At 39.9% G+C, this 21,432-nt stretch overlaps 1 protein-coding gene across 2 annotated transcripts in view; it reads left to right on the forward strand.

Moving 5' to 3' along the window:
• LOC130917475 (C2 domain-containing protein 3-like) overlaps positions 1-21,217 on the forward strand; it is a 65,579-nt gene extending 44,362 nt beyond the window's left edge. For both annotated transcript variants that reach the window (XM_057838920.1, XM_057838921.1), the window contains exons 22-31: positions 4,102-4,698; positions 5,958-6,263; positions 7,564-7,702; positions 10,745-11,006; positions 11,217-11,347; positions 11,543-11,710; positions 13,604-13,767; positions 13,853-14,327; positions 16,499-16,595; positions 21,070-21,217. In XM_057838920.1, coding sequence (XP_057694903.1) covers positions 4,102-4,698; positions 5,958-6,263; positions 7,564-7,702; positions 10,745-11,006; positions 11,217-11,347; positions 11,543-11,710; positions 13,604-13,767; positions 13,853-14,327; positions 16,499-16,595; positions 21,070-21,204 — 2,474 coding nt within the window. In that variant the 3' untranslated portion in view covers positions 21,205-21,217. The remainder of the gene's footprint in view (positions 1-4,101; positions 4,699-5,957; positions 6,264-7,563; positions 7,703-10,744; positions 11,007-11,216; positions 11,348-11,542; positions 11,711-13,603; positions 13,768-13,852; positions 14,328-16,498; positions 16,596-21,069) is intronic.
• The last annotated feature ends 215 nt before the right edge of the window (positions 21,218-21,432 follow it).

Below are 21,432 nucleotides of genomic sequence, written 5' to 3' on the forward strand. Positions count from 1 at the left end.
CCAGGTGGTGATCAGTTGACAGCTCCGCCCCTCTCTTCACCCGAGTGTCCAAAACATGCGGCCGCAAGTCCGATGACACGATTACGAAGTCGATCATCGAACTGCGGCCTATGGTGTCCTGGTGCCAAGTGCACATATGGACACCCCTATGTTTGAACATGGTGTTCGTTATAGACAAACCGTGACGAGCACAGAAGTCCAATAACAGAACACCATTCGGGTTCTGATCGGGGGGGCCGTTCCTCCCAATCACGCCCCTCCAGGTCTCACTATCATTGCCCACGTGAGCGTTGAAGTCCCCCAGTAGAACGAGGGAGTCCCCAGAGGGGGCGCTCTCTAGCACACCCTCCAAGGACTCCAAAAAGGGTGGGTATTCTGAACTGCTGTTCGGTGCATAAGCACAAACAACAGTTAGAACCCGTCCCCCCACCCGAAGGCGGAGGGAGGCTACCCTCTCGTCTACCGGGGTAAACCGCAACGTACAGGCGCCAAGCCGGGGGGCAATAAGTATGCCCACACCTGCCCGGCGCCTCTCACCATGGGCAACTCCAGAGTGGAAGAGAGTCCAACCCTTCTCGAGAGGATTGGTACCAGAACCCAAGCTGTGTGTGGAGGAGAGTCCGACTATATCTAGTCGGAACTCCTCTGCCTCACACACCAGCTCAGGCTCCTTCCCTGCCAGAGAGGTGACATTCCATGTCCCAAGAGTTAGCTTCAGCAGCTTGGGGTTGGACCGCCAAGGCCCCCGCCTTTGGCTGCCGCCCAACTCCCTACGCACCCGACCCCTTTGGCCCCTCCCACAGGTGGTGAGCTCATGGGAAGGGGAACCCACGTTGCCTTTTCGGGCTGAGCCCGGCCGGGCCCCTTTTATACATATATATATATATACATATATATATATATATATATGTCTATTTCATGCAATGGCACTTTTCAGCCACCGGGGGGGGGGCTGGCCCCCCTAGCCTCCCCATAAAATCCGCTTATGGTGCTGAGCAGTACAGATTGGAATGAGATCACTTAATTTTTGGGTGTGTTCACTTTATTCAGATTTAGCATTGTACAGCGATACACATAAGACATGATTTTTCCCTTTTTTTCGCCAAAGCATATTTCCGCATTAAATTCTTCCTTGAGTGAGTCCTCTAAAATCAACTCATGCTGCTTAGACACAAGACAACGAGTTGCCATAGCGACTACATCCAGTGTTTCACAAGTTAAACGAGCCGGGTTTGAAAGGTAGTTCTCTGGCAACTTCAAAACAGCTCCCTTGTCACTCATCATTAACTTAAACAAGCTGCAACTGCCTTTCCCAGGTGAGAAAGAAAAGTTTCAGGGAGAGAGAGGCTGTACGTGATCAGATTGGACATCTCTATAAAATCCTGCATTTATTTATTTTTTTTAATTGGGGGGGCGGGGGGGGGTCCACATTGGATTGAGGGCGCCATGTTTGAAGCGCGAAGTAGCGAGGAATCACTGTATACCCATAAACTAAATTTCAAATGCTTTGAAAACATAATAGCTCAAACAAAAACTTAACAGGGGAGCGGCTGGATTCAGCCATTTTAAATAAGTTATGTCATTTTCACTGTTGCCACTAGAGGGCAGTGTATCCACCCAAGTCACCAAATCAAGAAAACTAAATGCAGACCCTTCAAACCATTACAACGCCACTCCAATTAAACGAATACTCGAAGCTAAAAAAATTGATTTGAAGCTTCTTTGTAATAGTTACTCGAGTCAATAGATTAATCGTTTCAGCACTACTTCCCTTTCTAGAAGAGGCAAGATGTATTCCGAGTGGTTGTGTTGGCGAGGCACAGCTATTCTCATTTAGTGTTAAAGCACTTATTACATGCTCTTCCTGCTACATTTGATTCCCACCAGTAGATCATCTTTCTTTTTACCCCCTTTGATCAGCTAAGTAAGGTGACAAGCACCCCAGATGTATCTCTAATTACGATACTCATTCGTCTTTCAAGCAAATATGTTGAGAGACCATGGAGTGAAAACGATAGCTACGTCACGATATTCACATTAAAAAATATATGGCGGGAAAACACAGACAAGACTGAAAAAGCAGTTTCTGCTCTTGCACTCCTCTTTAAAAGGAACTGCTGTATTTTAAGCCAAAGCAACTGTTTTGTTTGATAGAACAACAGGGCTACCATATATGCTGCCCTAGTAGATTCATGGTGCATTAAGTCCTCATACTATTTTTAATTTGTCCGTTTTACCCTGAAAACCCCCGTTTGCAGACGTTGCGCAACTGCTTTTGTTTCAACCCAGCCATAAAACGAAGGTAATTAATTATATTTCTTATTCCAAATGTCTGTCATTTTTAGCTTTGAATCATTAATTGATGTCTAATATTTCGTTAAAAAAAAAAAAAAAAAAATATCGGATATCTACCTCATAACTATCGCTTAATTGTATTTTTTATGTTACTGTCGCATTTTCTCCAATATGTTAGATGATAAATAATGGATCCAAACAAGAAAAATTGGAGAGAGAGAAAAAAAAACGTTTAGAAGGGTAAATATATGAAAAAGAAAATCCCCAAAAAATCCAGCTGTGGCCATTCACAGTTGTGTCTTAACACTCGGTGATACTAGACATGTGCCGGTTACCGGTTTCACGGTTTACCGTGGTGTGAAAACGTCGCGGTTTCAAAACCACTAAAATTTTCCGTCATACCTTAGTACGGTATTCGCTATTTTTCATGTGCCAAAATGCAGCCGAAGTGGCTTGGTGCAGCACCGCTCACCCCTTCCCGTTTGTTGCCGTGAGTGTCACTAAACAGCCAGCAAACCCAAAAACAAATCCTCCAAACACAAGGCGTACTTTTCTTCAATTTATTGAGCTCTCAAATCGTGGTGAAATATACAAATAAATACATTTAAAACGCTGTACAATTGTATTTTTCCACGTGTGATTAGGTTCAACAGGATAGCAGTAGCTCCATTAAAAAGTTCGCCCAAAACAAAACACACATTTTCCTTTCAAATTCAATATACAAACTAACTAAAACGTACAAAGACGAATGTTAGCCTAGGCTAAACTGGGAAAGCAGCTTCTTTTATGTCTCACAGCCGCTGAGTGAGAGAAAAGCTTGAATGCAGGGGGGAAGAAAAAGAAACGCGTCAAAGATCGCTAATTGAGAGAGGAGGTCTCACTCCTCACTTTTTTTTTTTTTTTTTTTAGATGAAACCTTTCCTCAACAATATTTACATTTTAACTAATTTATAAAACTAACTTATACATTTTTAACTAACTTATTAACTTATGAATTCTTTGTTCTTTGTAACACAAAGGCATGGCATCATGTAGACTAGAGTTGACACAGTGGCTGAAAATGGTGAAACTTCACTTGAGCTTCCCCCCTCAAAAAAAAGTCATACAGTATATATTTTTAATTTTATTTAGAAGTGTTTTTACTTTTTATAGCAATTATTTTGTTCTTACTCTAAAATTGAGCAACTTGAGCTGTGGCTGTGGGTATAGTCTAGGTTCTATTTATTTTAATTTTATATAATATTTGTTATTTTTTGTTAATTTATTTATTTTCACATTATATTCATGTTCCAATTTGCAAATATGTTTTGAAAAAAATCCTGTTCAATGGATTTAAAAAAATATATATATTTTTTTTAACCCATACATCTCAAAATTTTGGAGCTATAATTGCAATACCGTGAAACCGTGAAACCGCGGTATTTTTGCTCACGGTTATCGTACCGTGAAAATCTCATACCGGCACATGCCTAGGTGATACATGGAGTTTTTGGATCAAAACAAGGTAAGTACGCGATAATATCTCGTTAAAGTCATGGATGGTGTCTGTAATTCTGCTCTCGCGTGCGCTCACCTCCAGATAGGGTTTTCCTGTTTTAAAAAAAAAAAGATTAAATGCCCTCCTGTTCAGAATTTTTCCTCCCCCGGAAATTTGAGATTTTAAGCTTTCCGATGATTTATCACACATGCATATCGGACAATTTTGAAATTTTACCAAATTTGGGGTCTCAGAGCGGAACTTCAAGTCACCTGAGTTTTTTCCGCCATATATAAATTCTTGTCCTATATCCTCTGTCATATGTTTAGGAATTTCTGGTTGGTTCAGCATCTCCGCTAAATGCGATTCCCTTCAAAGACGGCACACGTTGGTTGGAGGCCTAGAGATCTCAGTTGGCTTTGCACACCACTCTGAACGGGAGAGGGTCATTCATGCCGCTGAAGATTTGGGCTGGGATCTGACCCAGGCTCAGATAGACTGTGATGACCAAGGTGCCTGGGAGCTGAGCACCAAGAAGTTATCCATCACCTTCTCCATGCCCAGAGCGTGGTTACCCCTTCACTGCTTCTTCCTGCCGGGTCACGACACTCTTCAGCGCTCCACTTACTGCTACCTCCGATACAGATTCTATGACCACGACACTTTTTGCTCGCACATGAAGCACCCGTGTGTGGGCGATGACAAACAGGCTACCGTAATGTTCCAGGGGAGCCGCACCGTGGAGCTGAACCGCTCCCAGGCTCTCTTGTGGTACCTTCGAGAGGAGAAGCTGGAGGTCCAGGTATGGGTGGCTTTCCAGAAGGACAAAAGCGAGAAGCCACGGGACACGGACCGCCTACTGGGTTCCGCCTTCATTGATCTGTCCTCTTTTGCCAAAGCTCACCAGCCGAAGTTGACTATCAGCGGTAGGAAATAATCGAAATGAATTTACATTTTAGATGTAAATGTGCATTGGAACAAAAAAAACTATGCTCTTAGAAATATCTGATTTTGATTAATTACATAGTAATTATCTGTTTTCATCGAGAACTAAAGAAATCTAAAGATATTGGTAGTTTTTTGTCATTCTTGTTTTATTTAAATTATATTTTTCATTGTAATTTTAATTAGAATCCATTAAAAATGTGGAAAAAAATAATAATAAAGGCTAGCATCTAGGGCTGCAGCTATCAAATATTTTAGTAGTCGATTAATCGATAGACTAGTTAGTTCGAATAATCGAGTAATCGGATAAGGGACATGAACAATTACTACAATAAACAACAATACCTGAGCTGAGCCTCAAACAGTATGATTTTTTTTTTTTTTTTTTTTTTTTAAATAAGAATCTATGTACAACAAAAGAACAATTGGCTAACTTACACAGAAAAAGTCAGCTAGCTTAGATGCTATAAAATGCTAAAGTTTTTTTTTTTTTTTTTTTAACAATCCTCTTAACAAATGGTTCGGACACATATTCCCGGAAAAATGGCTAAATATACCTATAAACTAAATTATGAATGCATTAAAAAACATTAGCTCAAACAAAACTTAGCTTACGTTGGTCTTAACAGGGAACAGTTGGATTCAGCCATGTGAAAAGAGGCAGACCACAGGACAATGTATCCACCCTAATCAATAAAACTACATGCAAACACTTTCAAAATTAACCATTACAATGCCACTTTAAACCAATATTCGAAGCAACAGAATTTAATTCGAATATTTTTTTCTAATCGAATACTCGAGTTAATCGATTTATTGTTGCAGCACTACTAGTATCCTTCCTTTAAAAAATAAAAATACAATGCAAAAAGACAATTTTTACTTGTTTTTCTTAGTTTGTTTTTTTTAATAGTGTAAAAGAAAAAATAGTATTAGTAAATAAGAAAAGAGAAATTATTTACTTGTAAGAGCCTGAAAAAAAGATTATTTTTAGGTGAACGATGTTTGTAAACAAATGACTGTCAAATTGTCAATAATAACATTTTGTCTTAACCATTTTACCCATTTAACAGCGATGCTTTTTTTTTTTTTTTTTTTTTAAGTTATGAAAGATTAAAAATATTAAATATGTTTGTGTGAAATGAAGAAAAGGAATTTCTATTAAACTTGCAGGATGTTTGTAATGTGAAACGGAAGAGCTGATTCTGTTAATTTCTACTCGTCCTATCCTGTTTGTCAGGAGTGTATCCACTTTTCCGACGCTCAGCGGCAGACCTGCAGGGCGCCGCACTGCGGGTTCACCTCGGCCTGACCTCTGGTTGCGTTCCCACTGTGGAAGACGACCCGGCGGGCTCCGACAGCCAGGAGGAGACCTTAGTAGAGGGGCCACTACATCCCACGCCACCTTCTTCCCCGAACCGAATGACACAAAGCCAAACCACTCCAGACGACGTAATATTGCAGCCTGACGAAATTAACGAGGACGAATCCTTCCCAGCGACTGTTGTCCTGCACAGAGCTAAGAACCTCGATGTAAATATAAATGGTGAGTTCATAAGCTATTATTAACCCTGCCCAAGCAGTCATTTCAACATTTTTTCCCCCTCTGCCGGAAGATGAAGCATATGGTAGATTGAGGTTATTTATTTGGTTCCGTATCTTTATTCTAAATAACTCAAAAACGGAAAAATAGATTACAGGTAGTCTGGTTACGGGAGTTCCTTCCTATGCTGGCGACGTAATCGAATTTCCACGTGAGTCAGAAATAACCCTTTAAAAATTCAAAATAACTACCCAAAAGTCCTAAGGTATTTTGTTTAAGGATGGAGGATACACTGCCCGGTGGTGGCGGTGTTGGGTCTGGCTGGACTGTCATTCTAAATTGCTTCCTTACAAGGGCACTCAGACATCTTGACATGGATAAAGAATAACTTGCGCTCTGGTTTGGTCAACATAAGACTGTAAGTTGCTTCAGTTGCGTATGCATTTGTAAGTAAGTCTAATGCTACAGTTTGTGGCGTTACGTGTTAGCGGTTTGCAATGAGAACTGTAAATACATTAGCATTTGTAGCGTTTAAGCCAGCGGACTTTTGTGAAGCAAATCAGGTAATTTAATCTACGAAATTTAAGTATTGATCAGACTAGATGGACGTTTGAATACCAGTTGTTTTGTGTCGAGGGTTTTATTGTTGAAATGCGTATCGTTTCGAACAGACGTGTGTTGCAGCTTTACAAAGTGTCCAAAGTGAAGGAAGTAAAAAGCATCAAAAAGCACAATTGCTTTGTGTGCTGTCTGTCAAGCTGAACAACTTCAAGTTTAGTGAGGACATAAACTCATGAAGTAAAGTTAAAAAGATAAGATGCTGTGAGGTACAATTAGGTTGTGTCTGTTAGGGCAAAAAAAAAAAAAAAGACTGGAGACAAAGTGGCAGATGAGACTCCAGCGTCGTAAAGTCGAAGTCGTGCAAGTCGAGTACGTCGGAACCCAGGGAGTACCTGTCCTGTATTATCAAAACCTGCAGGATATGTTTGTAATATGAAATGAAAGGTGACAAGAGTTGGGGTAATGAAGTCCAAGGTCACTGAGGTTAGAAAAGGAATTTATTGATGACGGTCGAACCTCTTTAACTAAAATTTGCAGGGTAAAGAACGGGATAACGGTCAAAGATCACAGAGGTTAGTCAAGGAATTTCTTGATAACAGATTACGCTCTGTAAAACGAACATTGCAGAGTAGGTGGTGTGATGAGAAAAGAAAGGATCAAAGGTCACAGAGGTCAGAAATATGGCAATGTTTTGCATTTGGCTCCTCTAGTTACTGTGAATAACTTGCTCCTTTTTTGTTAGGCCAACCCCCATTTGACAGCAGCACTCCGGCAGCATGCTGCTTCATCTCATATGTTACTGCCAACACTGCAGAACCCGTAACTACGCCCGTGGTGGCTGACACCAACTGCCCCATTTGGGACCACCAGCATGACACCAGGTTAGACCAATTTTCCGACACATATTACAAAAAAAAATCTCCCTATGGACTAGGGATGGGAATTGATACAATTTTTACGATTCCGATTCCATTATCGATATTGCTTAACGATTCGATTCTTTATCGATACTCTTATCGATTCTAATTTGGACTAATGGACTGTATGAGGTTCTGGGTTCAATGTGTTTTATGGTTCATTCACCTCGGAGTGTCGGTTAGAACAAAAAGAGCGGAGAGTGGAGTTGGTCTTTGGCACTTTTAATCCAACTTGGCGACAGGCACAGCTATATTACAGGTAATAGCAGATGAGAGCATGCGTGGAAAGATGTTGATGTATTTGTATGCGTGTGGAAAACTGGAATGTGTGGGTATATGTGTGGTTCTGAAAGGAAAGAAAATTACATCATATTAGTGCTGATGCAATAAACAATGCAAATTGACTGTAAAGCAGTCAATGACACACATACAGGACTGTCTCAGATAATTAGAATATTGTGATAAAGTTCTTTACTTTCTGTAATGCAATTAAAAAAACAAAAATGTCATACATTCTGGATTCATTACACATCAACTGAACTATTTCAAGCCTTTTATTATTTGAATATTGCTGATTTTGGCTTACAGCTTAAGAAACCTCAAAAATCCTATATCAAAACATTAGAATACTTCCTCAGACCAAGTAAAAAAATAATTTAATAACAGCAAAACTAAATCAAACATTTGAAAATGTCCATTGATGCACTCAGTACTTGGTTGGGAATCCTTTTGCACGGATTACTGCATCAATCCGGCGTGGCATGGAGGCAATCAGCCTGTGGCATTGCTGAGGTGTTATTGATGCCCAGGATGCTTCGATAGCGGCCTTCAGCTCATTTGCATTTGTAGGTCTGGTGTCTTTCATCTTCTTCTTAACTATACCCCACAAATTCTCGATGGGGTTCAGGTCAGGGGAATTAGCAGGCCAATCAAGGACAGTGATGCCATGGTCAGTGCACCAGTTACTGGTGGTTTTGGCACTGTGGGCAGGTGCCAGATCATGCTGGAAAATGAAATCCTCATCTCCATAGAGCTTTTCAGCAGATGGAAGCATGTAGTGCTCTAAAATCTCTTGGTACACAGTTGCATTTACTCTGGACTTGATGAAACACAGTGGACCAACACCAGCAGCTGACATGGCTCCCCAAACCATTGCTGACTGTGGGAACTTCACACTGGATTTCAAGCAACTTGGATTTTGCTCCTCTCCAGCCTTTCTCCAGACTCTGGCGCCTTGACTTCCAAATGAAATGCAAAACTTGCTTTCGTCTGAAAAGAGGACTTTGGACCACTCTGCAACTGTCCAGTGCTTTTTCTCCATAGCCCAAGTCAGACGCTTCTTCCGTTGTCTTGAGTTCAGAAGTGGCTTGACCATGGGAATACGGCTATTGTAGCCCATTTCCCGGACACGTCTGTGAACTGTGGCTTTTGATACCTGGACTCCAGCTTCAGCCCACTGTCTGTGAAGCTCCCCCAAATTCTGGAAGCGGCTCTTCTTCACAATTTTGTTAAGGCTGCGGTCATCTCTCTTGGTTGTGCAGCGTTTCCGGCCACATTTTTCCCTTCCAACAGACTTTTTGTGGATATGCTTTGAAACTGCACTCTGTGAACAGCCTGCTCTTTGAGAAATTTCTTTTTGTGTCTTACCCTCCTGATGGAGGGTATCAATGATGGTCCTCTGGACAGCAGTCAGATCAGCAGTCTTCCCCATACTTGTGATTTAGTTTACTGAACCAAGCTGAGTGTTTTTAAGGCTCAGGAAACCCTCGCAGGTGTTTCGAGTTAATTAGATGATTCAGGTGATTAGTTGAATAGCCTACTTGTATACTTTTTCATGATATTCTAATATTTTGAGATAGGATTTTTGAGTTTTCTTAAGCTGTAAGCCAAATTCAGCAATATTAAAATAATAAAAGGCTTGAAATAGTTCAGTTGATGTGTAATGAATCCAGAATGTATGACATTTTTGTTTTTTTAATTGCATTACAGAAAGTAAAGAACTTTATCACAATATTCTAATTATCTGAGACAGTCCTGTACATGACTCGGACTGTATAATGATCACAAAGGGGGGGCACGAGTGCGCGCGCACTGCCCGGAAGCACGTGCGGTCAGCTTGGCCATAGAAGTGGCGAAAACTAAGCACTTTACACTCATACTGTATGGGTGTACAACATCATCTTAAGATGCTAAACTAACACATTCCCTCTTAACACAAATGTGCAACGCGAATATAATGGAAACAACGCTCTCCCAACGCTCTCCTCGACGCAGCGAGAACGAGCGGCAGCAACCAGCCGACATAACAGTAAAAACACGAAACGGTCACGCTGATAACGGCTCTAACTTATCATAAGAACTTTATGACATGAAGAGGAAATGCTTACATTCGTTCATGGACGCACACAGATTAACAGGTCGCCGCACTCTGCTCGAAATGCGCACCTTACGCCTATTCTCGGTCCCAGAATACGCAGCGCGTGTGACATAGAATAATAACAGGAAGTAACTGACTGGTAGCTGTGGGAACGAACGCATACCCAAGGAACATATTTAACAGGAGTATTTAAATTGCTAATAAAATCGTATAGGATGATTTTAGATGCATACGTATATGTCATATTTTTCTAATAGAGAATTTGACGAGGAATACAATAGACTTTTTGGCAAAAATCACAATTTTTTAAAGTATTCTCATGAATAATGACCTGGCCTGTAAAAATCAATGCAAAATCACTCGGCGATGACTCTTCAGATTATACATGGTGAGTGGGTACTCTTTGAGTAATTATATAGTCTTACTTGTGGATTCGACTGTGTGTAATATGCGTAAATTATGTGACATAATTTGTGCTGGTTGGAATCGATAAGAGAATCGTTAAATAAACTGCTAAATTATTCCACGGAATTGAAATACACGGAACCGGTACTCCATAGGAACCGGTTCTCGATTCCCGTCCCTACCACGTACATCTAAAAAATGAATTTCTACATTTTAATCGCCAGGCTTTCCAAGCAACTCCTACTTGACCCACAACAAAGCCTGGTATTCAAAGTCCTCCACAAAAACCCCTCAGGAGCTGAGCAGGTGATCGGCTTCACGTCCGTCGACTTGTCCCCGTTACTCTGTGGACTGCAGTCGCTGTGCGGCTGGTACAACGTCGTTGACTTCAGCGGGCATTGTAGAGGTCAGCTCAAATTGGCCGTCACACCACTAAAGTGGGTGCAGGACCTCCGCGGGCACAGAAAAGCTGCTCTGGACAGGGAGGTAAGATAAAGATGCACACAGAGTATGTAATGTTATAGTAAAGGAGGAAGAAAATTTGCTGGTATATTGTAAACAACCAGTAGATATCTAGTCCATTGTGACTGGAAGGTGTTGGCATTGAATTATCGCTGCTAATCCTCCCTGTCAAAATGGATTTGACGTCTCTAGCCGTGAATAGCAGCTAATGAGTTAAAAGTGTTTTCTTCACAGCCTTTGTCCCAGGTTGCATCTTGCAGCTACCAGACCACCGGAACTTACAACAGCTTCCCTTCTCACGTCAGTCGATTCCCTGAGCAGCACATCTCTTCACCTGACCACAGGGAGGCACTCACTCCCAAAAAGTTTGTACCTTCACATCAGTTTTTTCCATTAATGAGACAAGGTCCTGGAACGTATTAACTTTGTATGTCGAGGTACCACTTTAATTGAAATAAATAACATACAGAAGTAAAAATATTAGTTACATTAAAAAATACATTGCATACAAATGACACAAAATTTGACAGATTTTTACAGTATTTTTATTTACTTTTTAGGCATCCTTTGACTAATCCTGTGCCCAGTGAGAGTGAACGCCACCACGAGCACATGCAAAAGGTGCGTCTTCATCATCAGAGTCTCCAGGAGCAAGCCACACCGCACTCATCCTGCGACAGCATCAGTGACGTCAACCCTTCCGGCTCGTTGCTCTTCTCCACCATCAGGTAGCAGCACTAGTATGTGGTTATATTGCTGACACTATTCTGAGCGAGCAATAATTGAAATTGAGCAAAAATAACCTAGATTTCGAGCACAAAAAACTACATTGAGCGAGCAGTTAAAGATTTTAAGCGAGCAATCGTAGATTTTGAGCACAGAAAATAATATTGAGCAAAAAAAAATCTACTCTGTGCCGCTCAATTCCCCCCTCCTGCTCTCGCTACGTATCTCGACTCCGCTCAATTCCCCCCTCCTGCTCTCGCTCCGTATCTCAACTCCTCTGCTCGTCGGTTTCTTTTCTCTGCGCGCTGAGTTGTAGGGATGGGCGGACCGATACCAAAATATCGATATTTCGATCCAGCGTAAATTTTAGGTATCGATCCCTCAGCAAAAGTATCGATATCTGGAATTAATATATTTCCTTTCTCAATTTTTGGGTATATTTTTGTGCACACTTTTTGTACTACTTTTCCCTTTCGCATTCTACACGCACGTAAGCAGTGCACACACATAAGCAGTGCACCGGCGTGTGCTCCCGCCCCCATTCATGTCCCTATCCTGTGTCGAACAGCATGCTTTTTCTCCGCCCCTCTCACGCCTAATTTCTTACTTAACCTTTTTATTATTTCTTATTCATTTATTATTATTTCTTGTGAATTTGTTTCATATTTTTATTTTTTCATCAAATGTTTTTCCATATTTTTTTTATGTTACAAACAATTAAATGCTTGATTTGTTATGTTTTGTTGCTACTTAGTTTTATTTTGTTAAAGGTCTGTTTCAATTATTTCAAGATCTGTTTTTTGAAATTTATCTATTTTTATTTATTTATTTTCAAAATCTGTTTGAAAATTGTGTTAGTAAAATAAAATTCAAAAACGGAAAGTGACTATTGATTATTGGATTTGTTTTTAGTGATCTACCATTTGAGGGCGGTAACATGCTACTATTAATTCATTCTTTAATTAGATCAGAAATGTTTAATTTAGGTAGATTAAAATTTGATCAAATACAACGTGTAGCAGGGAAATGTTCTGTGCATATGAATTTAAGGGTCATGGTTAAAGAGTGAGACTGACAAAGCAGAGTTTGTTGTTGATAGATTGGTATGTGAGTTTGAGGGAAACTGCTTTGCTCGTTATTAAAAGCAGCAGTTTTCTATTGCAAAGCATATTTGACACAAAGAGACTTAATAGTTTTTGAGTGCTTGATGTAGTTGTACATTAGATATCATCAGAATAGCTGAGAACACTGCAGGGTTGTCTAATATATATATATATATATATATATATATATATATATATATATATATATATATAATGAACTTCCGGTTTCGATATCGGATCGGGATCGCAATATTTGGCCTTGGTATTACTTGGTATTGGATCGAATCCAAAATCACTGGTATCGCCCATCTCTAATCTCGACTCCTCTGCTCGTCGGTTTTTCTCTGCGCGCTGAGTTGAGCACATGCGTCACCAACGTGTCACGAAGACAACCAATCAGAGAGCTGGCGGAAATACCGCCAGCTCTCTGATTGGTTGGCGGAAACCGACGAGCAGAGGCGTTGAGATATGGAACGAGAGCAGGAGGGGGGAATTGAGCGGAGTCGAGATACGTAGCGGGAGCAGGAGGGGGGAATTGAGCGGCACAGAGTAATTTTTTTTTGCTCAATATTTTCTGTGCTCAAAATCTACGATTGCTCGCTTAAAATCTTTAACTGTTCGCTCAATATAGTTTTTTTGTGCTCGAAATCTAGGTTATTTTTGCTCAATTTCCATTATTGCTCATTCAGAATAGTGTCAGCAATATAACCCCGTACACTAGCAGCACTCAATTCTCACTCCCGTTTTCACCTGATAGGAGATTGACCTTAAACGAAACTTTATAACATACAGGAAAATTATGAGCGATCAAGATAACATCCAGAGATACTTCAGCAGCAAGCTCACGTCGCCTACTTTCCCACCTGCTTCAGTACCTGATGAGCAGAAGCAGGCTGAGAGCAACGAGGATCGGCTTCTCGTCACTTCCCAACATTTCGCAGACGATGTCCACAATGGTGAGCCTTCATACTCTGGCATCCCCTAGTTAAATGTCATTACAGTTGATGACATCTCAGCCTTTTGACTATTTTTAATTCGAAGGTCATCACCAACAAGCCATTTCCTCCATCATCCACTGTAGCCCAGCCAAAGAGAACCATTCTAAGATGCTAATATCCTCATCTTGTCCACGGTCATGTTTCCCTACATCTCAGTCTGAGGAAGAACAGGATAGCGGACACAGGGAGGAAAATGTAGTCGATGATGAAGAATGTAAATCGCATTTTAGCAGCGAAGAAGAAGAGGAAGATTACGAGGAAGAGGTGTTGGAGCCAAGGCATTTGAATGAAATCATGTTTTCCCCGGTTAAGACCACGCCATGGAATAGCATCCTATCAGAACAGGGCGAGAGTCTGACGAAACCCAGCGAGGAAAAAGACGTCGTCGTTCAACGCCACCGAGCCAACAGTTTAGAAGACTTATTCGGAGATTTCGAAGAAGCTTCAAATTCTCCTAGTGACGATGACAACAAATCAGCAGCGGCCAGTGAGGCAAAGTCTACGTCAGAGAACCAAGTGTATCCTTGATTGGCCTGTAAAATTTCTCTGCAGATGAGCTGTAATCACAGAAACCACCATTGTACGTACTATAGTCCTTTCTCTTCTTCTGTTCAGCCAAGCAAAAAGCTCATAAGTCAAAAACCAGTGGTGGACAGTCGACACTCCTAGAACGGTTTGTTTCCTGGTGCAAGTATGCAGTGTTGTTAATCTGTCTTTTTAAAAAACTCATTAGTTACAGTTGCGAATTACTTCTCCTAAAAAGTAATTGAGTTAGTAACTCAGTTACCTCATTGTAAGAGTAATTAGTTACTCAGCAAAGTAACTGATGTTACTTTTCATGTTCTACACGTTATTACATTATACATTACATTTTATAACATCATTCACATCAAAGATGCTTATATTAACTGATTGAAGAATAAAAACACTGTACAGGTAGTCCCCGGGTTACGAACAAGTTCCGTTCCTTGGCTGGCGATGTAACCCAAATTTCCGCCTAAGTTGGAATTAACCCTTTAAGGACCCCAAGATACCCCCTGAACCTCAAAATAACTGTCCAAAAACATGTATTATACGTCATATTAACAGGATAAAGTATAACATAAGATACTGTGAGGTACGTAGTGTTAAATGCTGTTATATTCAATGACTATTCAGGCTTTTAAAAAAATTTTGAGGTACCGTTTAAAAAAGGTGTCAATGTTTAAAAAATAAAAGGAACAAACAAGTTGCTACCAAAATCTTCCACCAATCTTCCTCTTTCCTTCTTTTTTCTTTTTTTTTTTTTACGTTGATTTTAATGCTGATGATGATGATGATGATGACAAATGACAATAAATTCAAATTCAATAAAATAGTGTCTCAGTTAGCTATATGGCTTCCATTGACGGCGATGGATGCCCAGTCCGTTAAGACTGGGAAGGGGGAGTGAACGGTCGTTCATTCGAAACCATTCTTTCCGATTTTCGGGGCATTTAGAGGTCACTTTCAGTTCATTTGAGGGCATTTACAGGTCATTTCCTGTTGAGTTTGGTCACTGCCTATTCATTCCCGGGTCACTTCCTGTTCTGTAACCCAAAATCATCAGAAAGTGACCCATAAATTGCCCCTAAATCAACCGGAAGTGACTTAAAATAACAAGTAATGACCTGAAATGGCCCAAAGTTACCTTGTTGCCTGGCATTGGCTATCACTGATGACCATAGAAGTGGGAGTGGCTGCCATTGACGGTAATCGATGCCCAATCCATTTAGACTGAGAACGTTCGCTCATTCGGAACCAGAGCATTCACAATCATTCTTTGGAATAGAATTTATTGTCATCAACATCGGTATCATTGACAACCATTGACAATTACAAAATGTGATATGATTTGCCTGAAGGAACCGAAGAAGAAGACAAAGGCGGACGGGATGAAGCATATGCTTATCAGTTTCCCGTCCCCCATACAGCTATAGACTCACATTCAGGCATGGAACATACATCAAAACTGTACAATAACACAATCAACAATCATTCTTTCCAATTTTCATGGCGTTTACAGGTAACTTTTTGTTCATTTTAGGGCATTTACAGGTCATTTCCTGTTGGGTTTGAGTCACTGCCAAATCATTTGGGAGATTCGCGGGTCACTTCCTGTTCTTTAACTCAAAATAAACAGGAAGTGACCCATGAAATGCCCCAAAATCAACAGAAAGTAACGAAAATCAACAGGTAATGACCTGAAATGGCCCAAAATTCCCCCAATGCATGGCATTGCTTGCCATTGACGGCTATAGACGTTCAATCCGTTTGAAGTGGATGGGATGGCAGCGAATGAACATTCGTTCATTCGCTGCCATCCCATCCACTGTTCAAATGGATTGGATGTCTTCTAGTGATAAAGTATTTCCAATTCACAGCAGAAGCTTGTTTTTCTGTTTATTAGTTTGTAGAATATCCAAGAATTTATTTCCTGAATGTATCGATAATCATTGTATCGCCATATCGTCAGATCATTGTTATCGTGAGCTTTGTATCGCATATCGTATCGTGAGATACCAAGAGATTGCCACCCCTACTCTCTACTGAAAAATAACGCCGTATCTTACGCTGTTATTAACAACACTGCTACTATGTCCTAAAGGTTCTAATATTTTGGTCATTTTCCATCATGTGATATTTTTTACTTAACTCTTTGCTCCAAAAGCTCTCTTCCCAACTTTTTCCTGCCCTCACATCAGTTGGAGGCTTCTCTGAAAGTGGTACACCTGGCGCCCTTACTTTCCAGTTCGTCAAGTGATGCTGTGAGTAGTCTAGCTTTTTTGAGAAAATGTTGAGAAATGCTTATAATAGATGGGTAAGCTAGGTCTTGGGAAACACTTACAAAAGAACAATGTAAAAGCTGTTTCACACTAGCGACAGCCCAGTGTGAATAGTGGCCAGCAGCAAGCGCAAAACAGGAGGAGCCACGAAGGCTGACGTAGACTGTGTCAGGAAGTGAAAAGCGAGTGGACTCCAGCAAGTGTATTTACTATAGTCCCAAGCGTCAAAGCATTTATTTTCCATTGTTGTACAAGACAAAAAGGCGACTTTTACTATTTCAAGGATAAGGGGAGATTTTAATAGCACGTAAAGAGTTTTTCTACTTTTGATGAGGTGATAAACGTAATTTTCAAAATATGAGCTGCTACTCTTTTCCCTCATTTTGAATCCTGCGGTTTATAGTCCAGTGTGGCTTATTTGTTGATTTATTTGGGTTAATGGGTAATAGGGGTGTGACGAAAATATCGAAATGGTGATATATCGTGGTACTCTGTATCCCAAAAGGTTATCTATATGCTCCTGTCAAGAATCGAGATATCGTTTTAAAAAGGTATTAAAGGGGAAAAGATATCGTCATCGCACACACCATATAATTGTTTGCATTAGTCTAACACATATATAGTCTAACACATACATATGGTACAGGTTGGCACCGTCTAACTGTTTGCATTACTCTATCACACGTAATATAATTAATCAGGAAATAGTATCATTTTTATATTTACGGTAGGACTACACTACTAATATAAAATAAATAGCACACCATAGTTTAATGAGAAGAAATAGAAGAGATACACAATGCCGTCTTATCACAAGATTGACGCACCAACTCGTGCAATCAGCTCTCCCAGCAAACTCCAAGGACAAAGCGCTTTGTTTCAACAGTATCAATTTAAAAAAAAAAAAAAAAAAAAAAAAGGCTGCCATTGACGGTGCTCGCCACCCAATCCATTTAGACTGGGAAAATTCGTTCATTCAAAACTAGAGCATTCACAATCATTCGGTCCGATTTTCGGGGCATTTACAGGTCACTTGGTTTTCATTTTAGGGCATTTACAGGTCATTTCCTGTTGAGTTTGAGTCGCTGCCTATTCATTTGGGTGATTCCTAGGTCACTTCCTGTTCTGTAACGCAAAATAAACAGCAAGTGATCCATAAAATACCCCAAAATCAACAGGAAGTAACTGAAAATCAACAGGTAAATAACCTTAAATGGCCCAAAATTACTCATTGCCTGTCATTGGCTGCCACTGACAGGCCATAGACGTTCAATCCGTTTGAAGTGGGAGGGACCCTCCCACTTCAAATGGATTGGGCGTCTATTAGTGATAAACTCATTCCAATTCACAGCAGAAGTTTGTTTTTCTGTTTATTAGTTTTATGTAGAATATCCTTGAATGATTTCCTGACCAATGTATCGAAAATCGTTGTATCGCTATATCGTCAGATCATCATTATCGTGAGATTTGTGTCGCAAATCGTATCGTATCGTGAGGTACCAAGAGGTTCCCACTCCTAATGGGTAACACTTTATTTCACAGCGGCGTCATAAAACTGTCAGAAAACAGTAATAATTGACACTGTCGTAGGCATTAATGGATGCTTATGACAGATAGACAGATAGAAAGACATGTCATTCTTAAAAGAGAAATGTTAATATGAGTTGTTATAATAACTTCATATTAAAACCCCTCTTAATGTTTTCGTTTTGATAAAATCTGTAAAATTAGTTTAAAACTAGTAGTAGGTCGCCATTATTGTTGACGACGCAATGCACTCTGGGCTGTGACGTCACTGGGCGGCGCTGCCGGGCTACTACAGTCACGCTTTAGCTACATAAACATGTGGTCGGTTCTGCCCTTCCAATTTGAACCCGAATGGAAAAGTGATGAGCAGGACAGCACTGTCAATATTTCACAAAACGAGCAGCAAAAGCAATTAAATGAAGGTCTCTCGCGGGACTCGAGCCCACGTTTCCCATGCGACAGACGAGCGCGTTGACCACGGGCTATACATCCGAGTGACGTTGGAGTCATGATTTTCCTCATAAAGCAATCGCAACCCTGTCTCTGTGCGGTAAAACCTGAAAGGGAAACGCAACTGAACCGAAAGTGCAGTCGGCTTGACCAAGGAATTGGAAAACGCACCTCACTTCAGACATCAAGTAGACAAGAATAACATTGGGATTGCGTAGAAGAGTTCATTGGACACACAAAAACACGCGATCGTGAAAAGTGAGACACAAAAAATGTCCGTGACAGTAGGTCGAGATCAATAAAAAAAAATAAATACAATTAAAAACTGGCGAAAACCGCGGTGTGAGACAGACAAACGAAAAAAAAACAAGGCAATGATGGAACTAGCAACGAAGGTATATACAAACTGTCAAATGGCAGCAAGTCACTATCTCGGCAAGCCGCCTAGGATCGGTTTTAAGACACTGCTGATGAGCTGGAATTGGATGCAGGTACGACGTTCGGAATTCATCCCACAGCTCTGTAACAAAACAATCTGGCCAGCAGCAGAATGTGACAAAATCATGCCAGTCGTCATATTAGCTTCGCTTGCTAGCTAGCACAACCATTCTCCCAGTCCAGCGCAACCGTGTCATCAACGCCAGCGTGCCCTGTGCGGGTAAAACATGGCGCCCTCCGCAGGTCAAAACATATACTAGATATTATAGGTTTTTAAATCAATGGCAAAAATATATGTGTTTGTAATAACATATTTTAGTAAAAGAGAACAATTGTTGCTTATCAGAGCCTACAAGTCTTTAAGTCCGAGGTTTCATTTCTCGGATCTTTTACAACCATTCAAAAGTGAGATCATTTGCCGGATGGCACAAAATGACATCTGTCATAAGCATTCAATAATGCTCATTACAGTGTCATGTCATAATTATGACAGTCTCATGATGCCGCTGTCAAGTAAAGTGTTACCGGTTATTATCTTTTGGTGTAAATATCCCATAATACAGTGAGGACAGCTGCGGCTTATAGTCCGGTGCGGCTGTTTTAGCTTCAATATTCAATCCTAAAAAAAACCTGTTTGTCAGAAATGTTCTTAATTCAAGAATATTGTTCAAAACATTATTTGAAAGAGTTTTTTTTTCTTGATTTAGGTGAAAGATGACCAACTTTTAGGTGTATGGGCTCAATACGAAAAAATAGTAATCATCCAGCATGCTATCCTCAATAAAATATGAAAACCTATAAATGTGTGTGTAGTTTTAGTTAAAGCAGACACAGTGTTTACATCGGTGTGATTTTGACAAAGATCAGATCACATTTGATGGTGATTTTATGCAGAAATGTGAGACATTCCAAAAGGTTCAGATACTTTTTCATACCAATGTAAATGAATAAAAACTGAAATACCATTAAAGAAACTATAAATGGATAAATATTGAAATGAGTCATAAAATAAATTAATCCGGAAATAGTAACATATTTAATAACACAGTAACACTTTATAATAACTATCCGTTTTACTAGTTAATAGATCATTAGTAAACTGTTGATAAATGATTTATTGTTGATTTGTGAAGTATTTGTTAACAGTTTGTTAAGAATTTACAGGGTGTTCTTAACCTGAAACATGGTTTGTGTAGAAACGTTTCAACTTTTTGTGTGTAACGTTTGCCATTCGGTCTTTTCAGGTTAAGAAATGCTGTTCACTTCAAAAGACAAGGCATTTTGATAAAGCATTTTGCAGGCAGCGCTCATGTTGCACATTTATGAAAATCTGCCATAGAACCAACTAATATTTGTACTTTTCTTTGTATATTTAATCACTAAAACTTATGACCTTCAACATGAAGTGTATATAGTTTTATTAAGATCCATCAACTAGCATGGGCATTTAGAATGGGGTCAACCATATTGGAACACCCTGTAAATGCTTAACAAACTGTTAACAAATACTTCACAAATCAACAATAAATCATTTATCAACAGTTTACTAATAATATATTAACTAGTAAAACGGATAGTTATTATAAAGTGTTACCAATAACACTTTAAAATATTTATATAACAATGTATAAACACTTAACAAATAATTACAATATAATGGAAAAGTTCTTTAAATTTTTGAAAATGTTTGAATTTATATATATATATAAAAAAAAATTGAAATATATAAGCTTATTTTTTCTTTTTTTTTTTTTTTGTTTTAAATCTTCATTTAACATCATTTCGGCACTTGTGGATGCCCATATGTAAGGATCTCATGCTTATTACTTGATATTAACACATTGGGTGCCATTGATGGTGGTAAATGTCTGATCCATTTTGACTGGTAGGGCGAGAGCCATCATTCGTTGCCAGCCTCTCCCAGTCAAATGTCTAGCGCTGTCATTTGTAGCCAATGAGTACAAATGTGTGATTATTGCCCAACCCTTTTGTTATCTATCTTTTGTGTTTGTCCTTTAATATCTAATTTGCTATTCGACAGGAGGGTGGCCTTCCTCCTCTTCACATCCCTCACAAGGGTCGTTGGCGCTGTCCCTCCATGTCGCCCACCTCCAGGAGGAGAGAGACTGAAAGATTTGCCAGAATCTGCGCCACTCGCTTAGATGACGATGATTAGCCGACATGATGTTGTGCTTTTTAATGTATAGAAATTAGAGAAAAAAGTTACTGTAAAGTGTCATAGAAATTTATTTTCTAAATAAATATTTGCTATCCATTCAATGTGCTTGCTCAAAGTTTGGAGTCAAATACTTGCACTGGTGACGTGGCTTTGCGGCGGGCGTGTTCGCTTGACGTTTTCACGAGCGTGCACGCACAACAGACTGAGCAACCGGTTGCCAGTCTT

The sequence above is a fragment of the Corythoichthys intestinalis genome, chromosome 6 (genome assembly GCF_030265065.1).
Source record: "Corythoichthys intestinalis isolate RoL2023-P3 chromosome 6, ASM3026506v1, whole genome shotgun sequence".
NCBI lineage: Eukaryota > Metazoa > Chordata > Actinopteri > Syngnathiformes > Syngnathidae > Corythoichthys > Corythoichthys intestinalis.